Genomic DNA, 10,648 nt, shown 5'->3' on the forward strand with positions numbered 1-10,648 from the left:
TGACCCCAGCTGACTTCCTGCCCTTTGGGCAGGGGGCTGGACTCGATGATCTCCCGAGGTCCCTTCCAGCCCTAATGTCTATGAAATCTATGAATTTCACTTTCTGAACAAAAATGATATTAAGATGGGTTGCAAGAACAGCAGCAGGTTCATAAGAGTCCAGCCAGTAAAAGCAACCATAGATAGCTTCAGGATCCTATCCCAGGAAGATTATCAGCTATGACTGAGAGGCAGCAGCCAAAAAAAAAAGAAAAAAAAAAAAAAGATATATGTGCTCAAGAAGTTTGCCTATATTAGGAAAGGTGTTCAAGTGTTAGTTAATGTTACCTATTCCCACATAACCTTTGAGCCTCTCCCCTTAAATATGTAAACTGTGGGACAGGTGAAATAGGCATGCAGCTGCATCTCAATGGTTTACCCTGAATTATGTGAGGAAGGCAAAGGAAAACATCTCCATGCTTTTTAATTTTAGCCCCAAATCAAAAAGATGGCAGCCCAGGATATCCAGCCACAAAAGACTTACTCCTTCAGAATTTCTTTAGCTATAAAAATTGCACCAGAATTAAAGCAAATGTCACATTGAAAATGAGGAAGAAAATAATATTAGTGTTGTAAGGGCTAATTAGTTCCAGTAATGCTCAAAAAATAAGCCAGGAAAACACTGTTCACAATTATGCATTCTAAGGAGAAACAATTCCTGAAGGATTGAAATTTTTTCCTATGCAAGTATCTGTGGAGACTCCCAGAAATTCTTTAAAAGCAATTAGGGCAAGAAATTTCTTAATTTTTAAATTACATCACTGAAGATGGAGTAATTACAGAAGTAACCTGAAGTACATAGATGTAAGCGCTGTCTAAGGTTAAAGAGCAAGTCAATGTAGACACAGGACTTCTGTAGGACTCAAGAACTTTGATTCTCAGGATTTCAACTCTTGAGGCTACATTTCTTCAGAACACAGTTAAGAAATTTTGTTGTGATGGTGGGGAGAAAACAAAACAAAGAAAATAAACAAAAAACACTGCTTACATGAAAACTCGGGCTTTGCCTCTAGGCTGAGATAGCTGGGATACATGAACTGAATTGTAAAAAGGATAGAAGAAGTCAAGGCACTTTAAAGGTATTTTACTATGAAACAAAGGACCAGAAGCGGAGCACACAAAAGTAGGAAAACAAATTTCTTCAAAGTTACTGAAATCAGACTGCTAACAGAGTACTGTGCAATTTAAGAAAAAAGTACAAGCAGGTGATTTCATTCCAGCATGTATGCATGTGTGCACACATACACACAGAATTTTTGCAGGACTGACTGGTATTCACCTGAGAGTTCTGAAGGAACTAAAAGGTGACACTGCCAGAACTGTTGGCAATGGTATGTAACTTACTGTTACAAATGAGCTCTGTGCCAAAGGACTGGCCAGTTGCCAACATAACACCCCATCTTCAAGAAGGGCTCCAGAGATGATCCTGGGAACTACAAACCAGTAAGTCTCACTTCCATCCCTGGCAAGTTGGTAGAATCTATAATAAAGAATAATACCAGCAATCTTATAGACAAATATATTTTTTCTTGGGAAAAGTCCGAATGATTTTTGTAAAGGGAAATCCTGCCTCAATCTGCTGGAACTCTTTGAGGATATTAACAAACGTGGACAAGGGGGATCCAGTTTATATAAAATATTTGAACTTTCAAAAACCTTTGAGAAGGTTCCTCACCAAAGGCTTTTAGAAAAACTGAGCTGCCATGGGGTTGAAGGAAAGGTTATTTTGTGGACTGAGAGCTGGTTAAAAGCAACTAAGCAAAGGATAGGACTAAATGTTTTTTTTCAGGATGGAGGGAGGAAAAATGTGGGTCCCACTGGGATCTGTGCTGGGTCCAATTCTGTTCACCATTTTCACCAGTGATCTGAAAATAGGGATGCACAGTCAAATATCCAAATTTGCAGATGATACCAAAATAGGCTGCAGAATTAAGTCCCATGCTGATGGAAGCAAGGTGCAGAAAGATCTCACCAAGCTAAGTAAGTGGGCAAAAAAAAAGTGGCAGATGGACTTCAATATTGACAAGTGCAAGGAAAATATACCTGGTGAAAGATAGCCTCAACTATATATACACACAATGCTGGGTTCTGAACTAGCTGTTAGGGCTCAGGAAAGAGACCTTGCAGTCATTGTAGATAGTTCTCTAAAAAGTCAGCTCCATGTACAGCTGCAACCAGAAAAAACAATAAAATGTTAGCCATCATTAAGAAGGGAACTAAAACTAAAAGGGAGAACATCATCATATCACTACACAAATCAAGGGTGTGCCCACATCTTGAATATAATGTAGAGTTCTGGTCTCCACATCTCAAAAAAGGATGTAATAGAATTAGAAAAGGTACAGAGAAAGGCAAGCAAAATGATCAGGGGTATGGAGCAGTTGCCATACCAAAAGAGAATAAAAAGGCTAGGACTCTTCAGTTGGGAAAGGACACAGCTGAGGAGGGATGTGAGAGGTCCACAAAATCATGAAGGTTATGGACCAAGTGAAGAGGGAACTGTTATTCACCAAGTCCTAGAATACTAGAACTAAAGGGCACCTGCCAAAATTAACAGGAGACAGGTTTAAAACTAATAAAAGTACTTTTTAAATGCAACATATAGTTAAATGGTGCAGTTCACTGTCACAGGGGGTGGTGGAGGCAGACAGAATGGCCAGCTTCAAAAAAAAAAGGGGGGGGGTGCTGAATAAATTCATAGATGAATAGATGATAGATCTATTAATGACTTTTGAACAGAAGAGTTAGAAAGGTTTCTGCTGGAATCTCAAATACTGGTGGATGCCAGGGAGAAGAATGAACAGGGGATAGATCACTCCAGATGTATTTGGTTCAATATCTTCCTCTAAAGCATCCACCCCTACCACCGTCAGTGACAGGATACTGGGCTAGATGGATCCTTGGTCTAACATAGTATTGTAGCTCTTACATTCATTCTATTTTTATGGGGACATGTGAATACTAAAAGTTGCCTAGTGCCCGATACAATAAAACACATGGAAAATCTGGAACTGCTCTTCCCCTGCCCCTCTCCAAAATAAGAAATGCATGCATGACCATGTCAGTCTGCATTTCAACCATGTGCACAATAGTCTGGCTGGTACTTGCTCTTGAATCTTAGTCAAATGAATCATATCTTAATGCTAGGAAGTTTTGAAGTGTGTTTGTAGGGAATATATGGAAGCATGTACGTAAATTTCTCAGACCAGTACTTTTATGACTACTTACACCATCACAAGCAATGACCCAATCAGAAAACCACACAAAATAAAAAATGGCTATATGGCTCTTTAAAAATGAATAAAAAATTAAAAAACCCAGAGAAGGAGAAAAGGTGTTCAATGAAGCATTTATTCTTTTCTGGATTATGGCTCCAGAAACTTTAAAGCAGTGGAAAAGCTGTGTTTCCTAATTTGCTTTTGGCTTAAAATTTTAAAAAAACCAAACCAAAACAAAAACCCTTAAAGTTTGACAAATGACTGCATCCACTCTTCAGGTCACAACTGAATCCAAATCTGGATGTCCCAGATAGAGTGGACTTTTACGATGAGTAAAACCTTTACAATGACTAAAACTTATTTGACTAAAAAACAGTATAACCTTGTTTAAAAAGAAGAGTCTGAAGAGACACTTTCAAGCATACTGAAAACTATAGATGGCTCACATTATATACAATGGCAACATATTCTACAGTAATGTAGGATCTAAGAATTCAAGAAAAATTGCATGTCATTACCATTGATTTCTGTTCATACTGCTGGGTGCAATTTAGAAATGGCAGTTTTACAATGAAAGGTGCTCAGATGCCTTTTTTGCCATATCAGTCCAAGACAAGTATCCTGAGATTTAAGACATCAGATAAAGCAAGTGACCACCTGAATCTTTAAACAAATAAGTCTTCAAAACTTTACTAGAGATAATGTCCCTTCATATATAACACTGCTACAGAAGTGCACACATAGAAGTGGTCAGAAGGAAATGGGATGCCAGAAACACAAATGTTGCATTTCTGAAGGCTTTTTCTCATTTTCATTTATTTCTCATCATTAGAAATGTCTTTGCAAAGACCTTAAAAAGTAATACAACACCCTCCCTTCCCCCCTGCCCCTTCCTGGTCTTTCATAGTTATCTTGGCACCACTTGCTTGTTATCAAAACTATGTTTATACAAAGTTTACATTGTGTCAAAACTGTGCTGACACTGAACAAGTCCATTTTAGTTTTCTACTAGTTCATGTTACATGGTTGCCATTTCAAAAAAAATTGACACTATTATTTAATATGGGCCAGGGCTGCTCAAGCCCAGCTTTGGTTTAGGGTAAAACAGAAGAAAACGGACAAGCGGAAGCTCAACACAAGTGAACGGAAAACAAAAGGACCATTACCTAAAATGCTGCTGTACTGCTATTCATTCATGGCGTTTTCAACATAAAAGTCCCCTTACAAACAAGTTACATAAAGGTGGCCTGTAAAGGGAAATACTGTTCCTTTATTATATGCCATAAGCAAAAAGGACAAAATACTGAAAAGACTTTTTAAAAGATTAATTTTTAATGTAAAAAAATAACTGTTTTGAAAGACTAGTATGATTAAAGAAATGGGGAAAGAATGACATTCAAAGAGTGAAAGCTGAGCAATTTAAACTAGGTGAATCTGGGTTAGAGTAAACAAAAAAAATACTTAAAACATTACATTGTAAGAAAAGCAAAGCAGGGCACAAGCAGGGCACTATCTTGAATTATGTCAGAAAAAAATAATCACAGGAATACTGCAAATCCTCCTCCGGAGACTGAAGAACTCCATCCTTCTTTCCTCCCCGGTCAATCTTGTGCTCCCCCATTCCCAATTAACAGACAGTTTAACACCAGGTAGAACTGGCTAGAAATGTTTCTAGAGGTCAACCTGAAGCCTTTCTCCACCCAACGTGGAGAGTAAGCTGCTCCTGTCTACTGTAATACAGAAAACATATTAAGTCCCAAGGAATTTTATTATCTTACCAAGCAAGAGTTTGGTCCACTGCCTTTGCACTTTAGTACTGCTAGGCTAGGAGTAAACAGGAACCCTGATTTAATGACATGGCAGTGAATTACAAAAGATCATCTGACTTGTTTTCAAATACCATTCATGAGCTTGTTGCTACAGAATCAGTAGGAAGGAGTAAAGGAAATAGTCTCTCACAGTTGCGACATTTTTTGAAAATTAAGGAGTGGCTGCATTGACTTTTATATATAGATATTTATTAGCTGGGAGTATAGAGTACAACTTGAAAAGTCAGTTTTGAGCCTAAACTACCTTGAGGCTCTACTTTAGTTACGCTGAACTTTAAAAGCATTAGTATGTACTGGAGCACCTAAGAAATGGCTTGTGTGAGAAAAGGAAGTACAGCATCAGTATATATAGATATGACTACACAGGAGAAGCTTTGTTTGATGCACTCTGTCATTTTAAATTAACTCTAACATTACAACCTGCAGCTTACTGGAATCTTCCAGGACCAATGGCAGAAGCTTTTAAATTCTGTAATAAGCCAATATTTTTCCTGGCAATCATCCTAAATAAAGCACAAAAGCTCAATGTGTAGGGAGAAGAAGAAAGGTCTGAAGATTAACTTGGTATAGTAGTAGCTAAAAGACTTCCAGCTGCCACCCTGAAGATCATGATGCATCTTTTTCTACCCAGGAAAGGAAGCTCTCATGCAATTCTTTTACTGGAGTAGGAGAACTGGACAATGAAAAGTCCAGCTTCCTCCTTACCCTCCCCCTGCCAAAAAAAAGTTTATTTTCTCATTTTTAAAAGTGTTTTCTGTTGTTGTTTAGTAAACAGCAACAAAAGTTCTTGTGAGAATCTGCATATTGGGTTGTGAAAACCTGACAATACTGCTCATTTACATCAGCTTTGTAAAAGTGCACTATACACACACTAAATAAAATTATACAGTAAATGTTATTTGCTTAATAGAACTATTTAAAAATATAAATATGATAGATTACAAAAAACAGTTATGACATATTTAAAAAATAAAAAATAATTCTATTTATGTAATGACCATACAATCCCAACCTTCATATAAAAGAAAGAAATCCGGTGCAAGTATCATTACATACAAGTCTGAAATGCTTTTGTTCCCTTGTTTAAGAGACCTCCATGCAAGAAGGATGATAAGTAAGAGTTATGGAGTTTATTACGACTCACATGCTAGACTAAACTCTATAGTGATACAATCCCTGTTTCTGCTGTATAATCTAACTGAACAGTTAAGAGTGATTGCATTGGGTACAAGTCCAGAATTTGATCCTTTATACAGCATCCATCACAAGTCTCCAAACCAATGGATGCTTTGGGTTTAAAAAATAAAAGTGATATGTCCTAGAAATGTTTGCTAACGCCCAAGAGGAATGGAGCCTCCTGCAGTCAATGTTTTTTTGCTGGAAAAAAATCACTGCAAGGTTATGGGAGCCTGATGTTTCTTCATAATAATGAAATTCAAAGAAATAACAAATATGTACCATTAGAACAGAGTCTAAAAGCCAAGAGAAGTGGGAACCTTCTGCTTTATAAAAAACAAAAACAAAAACCAAACAAACCACAGTGCAGGTCCGAGTATGAAACTTAAGATTTTTAAATCCTTTTCACCAGAAAAAAAAAAGTGTGTCAAAGGAGTACAGACGCTGAGGCCAAAAATCCTACCATTTCAAGGTACATCCTTCTCTGTTGTCTGTCTGGATGCCAGCATCCTGTCAATATACCATGGTATGAAAGCTGCGTTTATACAGCCCTTCATGGTTTTATCCCATTAACTGTACTATATTATGTAGCATTCCAACATGTGAAAATTATCGGATACAGCCAAAACTAGGTGACATTTTCCAAGAGAAAGGACAGTTCATATACATTATGTCCACCAATTGACATGGCAGAGGAAAAGGAGGTAGAAGACCCCTGAACAGTAACTAGAGGAAAAGAAGCAGAAGTTTCTTCATGTAGATGCTGGACAGCAATTATGGAATTCAGAACCCAATACATTTCCGGTGTGCAGTGTTTGGTGGGGTCAAAGTACAACTGTTTTGCCTATCTAATGTCATGTTTCCCTTTGGAATTAATAAACAGGACCGATTTCCCTTTGAATAAACCTGAGTGAAATGAGTGCCTCCAGAGTTACTTCCTTGAAAAACAGCACATTCTGCATGAGCATGTGTGTTCTTGAGCAAATGTTAATGATTAAACACCGAAGAAAGATTAAGAATATCTGCCTTTCTAACTGCTGCTTCTTCCAACACTAGGAGTAGGAAAGCATCCTTATATCCATCATCTAGAGTTTAAACAGGTGTTGACATAAGATAATGTAAATCTGAATGCCTATCTAGCTGTATACTAGCAGATACCAATAGCAGCAGTCACCAACTGAAAGATATGATTGAAAGATTTAAAGTAGGGATGTTATACAAAAATGGACATAAGCTGGTATTTCTGTATTGTGAAAAACTTAATTACAAGAAGATTTCCCCCTCTTGAAATACCCCAATCAGTACTATTTGTACACATACCTCGAAGAATTCTCTCCTCATGGCAACGTAGAAAGTCCCAGATTCTAACAGTGCCGTCATCAGAGCATGTAGCAAATTTATTATCCGTGGGTGAGAAACTGTTACATGAAGACACACAGCAGGGGAAAGAAGTCAGCATTTAGCAGATTATCTATGCTTCTCAGACAGGGCAAAATTAAACTGTAAGGTGTTATACACTGACGGATGCATTTGAACATAAGGACCTTTAAGTGAACACAGTGTCTGCACAATACTCTGAATTTAGCATATGATTTACTCCTGCACTTGAGTTCCCAACCAAATAGGAAAAAAAACCAGAAAATTATACTTAATTCTACCCTACCTATGAATGCATCCAGCAGTACCGTGGGACCAACAGCAACATATATAAGACTTAACAGGAAATGGAGCCCTAGATTTCCATACTGTTGACAGCTGTATACAGAAAGTGACCCTGTGCAGAAGCATAGGGATATGGCACCAAGAGCAAAATTCCTCTTCAGCCACAGATGCCTTGCAGCAAAAGAAGCAAAAATTAAATGGTGGTGGAGAAAAGAAAGAGGCTACTGTTACTTCCAGCTGAATTGGTGTTAAAAAAATTCTTATAGAAAGCATGTTCTACTCATATGAGGAGGAACAGAGGGAGTCTACAGCCACAGAAGAAGCTTCCATACAGATCAATATTGCTTGATGAAAGCCACTGGGAAGAAGGTGGGAGTTTAACCATGTGATTTGGGTCAGAACATCTCCAGCAACTGACAGGCAGCCAATTCCTCTTTTGATGCAGTAAAAGACCAAAGAAGAGTCTGTTCAGTTAATTCCAAAGCAGCCTCCTTCAAGTCCCAGATCTTTATGACCAGGAGGGGGCTTAAAATATTGGAGAATGAACACGATACACCAACCAAAAACTGCATCCAATGTAAGTATTATTTGTAATCAATCTCTGCCAAGAAATCCTGCATCTTATCAAAGAGGAAGATGGGGACCTCAATGGAAAAAGTGTTTCTGTGGCAGTGAACCTCTTACCATGAAAGGCCAGCACCACAACTGAAGAAACACTGCTTTAGCTTTATTTGGGTCTGCAGCTCCTCTTCAGGCTTACTTAAAAGCATTTCTTCTATTTACATTTCTTACTAAAAGATTATATGCAGGTTTACTTTAGAAAACATCTTTCATTTACATCTTACTGAGAAAATATCAATTAAAATTCCATTTGTCATATAAAATAGACATTTTCACAACTGAGGCATCAACACTGAACCAGGAGAATGTCCTACAGTCTTCTTTTCAATGGTATGCTTACATTTTCAAAGCTTGAAGAACCCATTCAATATTAACATTAGACTTCTGGATGTGGCAATCTGTGTGGGTCTTTAGTATTAGTGGAAACCTTGGCCTCACCAAGCCAAGCAGTTCTTCACTTTATTTAGCTTTTTATTCTTTTGTGAGAACTATGCAGCTGTTTTATTTCTGAAGGCTTTATGTTTTATTCAGTTAGATTATTAAAGACTGAATTCTTTATTTGGAATGAAATTGTAGTCTTACACAGTATGTATAAAAAGGAATAACTGATACACATTGTCACCATATATAAATGAAAAGAATACCAGTGCAAAATGCGGCAGACAAATACATCTCTAACATATTGCAGAGGCGGATACTGGGACAATACTACTTCAGAAAGGTGCCAGCAAAACGGTGAGAATGTGGAAACAAAAGAAAATATTGTGTTTATGTAGTGCAGGAAATTTCCCAGAATCTGACAGAGCCCATGCACTTCAGCACCCAGAATACATTTAGAGAACAGTCTAATCATGGCAATAGGTACTACAGAAAATGGTATATTGTGTATAAACCTGGCCTCTCTAATCGCCTCCTTATGTGCCTGGAACATCTTGACGTTGTTCATGTTGGACTGCCAGTATTTCACATATCCTCCGTGGTCTGCTGTCAGCATCCACATATCATTGTGTGACCAAGTCATGGCCCTTACAGGGCTGTCGTGAGCCTGCAAAGTCAAAAACAGAATTTCTAGCAGACGAGTTCATATTTACCAATTATGACAAAGGAATCTAAACAAATCAAGACTAGTTGGAACTGCCAGCTTTTTAGAGAAAAAACACCTATTCTCATGTGCACAAGGCAAAACAACTGTTTCCTCTTCACAAGAATATTACTTGTATTTTGTCTCCTTATAAAATTATAAATCCTCCCAATGTGAGTTAAGCAAGGGCACATGGTGCCAGAAAGCTTGTCCAACAGCTGGTCTAAAAAAAAGTATCAGAACAAAATACTTGTGTCCTGGTATTTTAACAGGAGCAAGTATGTTGATAAACATGGAGATGGAGCTAGAAAAATTAAATCAAATGCCCAAGATTAGCATAGGAGTCAGGGTCAGATCAGGATCAGAATAAAGGGATGTTCTGCATTCAGAACACCAGCCCATGATAGGTAAGTGGAAATTCATTTGCTAGAACATTCAGGAAGATGCAGATAACTGTCCAGAGACACTTACTTGTAATATTGTTTCAAAGTTGAAAGTGAGTCCATTCCATAGTGTAAACTCTCCACTAGAAGCCCCAGTCACCAAACGTCTCCCTTCAGGAGTCCACTACAAAAGAACAGTTGAATGAGCATTGTTGTGACATGATCTTTTTATTCTGTACCACTGAGTTAGCTGGGTACCTAGAACATTTTTGTGACTGCAGTGGAAGGCAAGCTAAAAACATTTAAAGGACAGGCATAGAGCATAGGTCTTTTCACACATATGATACCAGGTCAAATCCAGTCCAATATAGTCTAGACCAAGCCATATCCATTATAAATAAACTGGAGTCACAAGACCCATTTCATACAGATGACTGGGCAACTGCCCACAGCAAATACGCTATTACTTAGTACCATGATACACTTGCTGGAAGTCTGACAGAGACTGCAAGGGTGAAATAGACATGGGGACCAAACTACCTCATAGATTTCATAGACATTAGGGCTAGAAGGGACCTTGAAAGATCATCAAGTCCAGCCCCCTGCCCGAAGGGCAGGAAGTCAGCTGGGGTCATAGGA

General features: G+C 38.0%; 1 protein-coding gene across 5 annotated transcripts in view; it reads right to left on the reverse strand.

The window, feature by feature from the left end:
- WDR33 (WD repeat domain 33) overlaps positions 1 to 10,648 on the reverse strand; it is an 81,915-nt gene that overhangs the window by 64,562 nt on the left and 6,705 nt on the right. For 3 of the 5 annotated variants that reach the window (XM_019542908.1, XM_019542907.1, XM_019542909.1), the window contains exons 5-7: positions 10,098 to 10,193; positions 9,439 to 9,590; positions 7,583 to 7,680 (exon numbers count right to left, since the gene is read on the reverse strand). In XM_019542908.1, coding sequence (XP_019398453.1) covers positions 7,583 to 7,680; positions 9,439 to 9,590; positions 10,098 to 10,193 — 346 coding nt within the window. Of the gene's footprint in view, positions 1 to 4,507; positions 4,988 to 6,620; positions 6,773 to 7,582; positions 7,681 to 9,438; positions 9,591 to 10,097; positions 10,194 to 10,648 lie in introns of those variants that run through there. The other 2 variants (XM_019542912.1, XM_019542910.1) reach the window with 2 other exon arrangements.

The sequence above is a fragment of the Crocodylus porosus genome, unplaced genomic scaffold, assembly GCF_001723895.1.
Source record: "Crocodylus porosus isolate Cpor-Errol unplaced genomic scaffold, CroPor_comp1, whole genome shotgun sequence".
Lineage (NCBI taxonomy): Eukaryota > Metazoa > Chordata > Crocodylia > Crocodylidae > Crocodylus > Crocodylus porosus.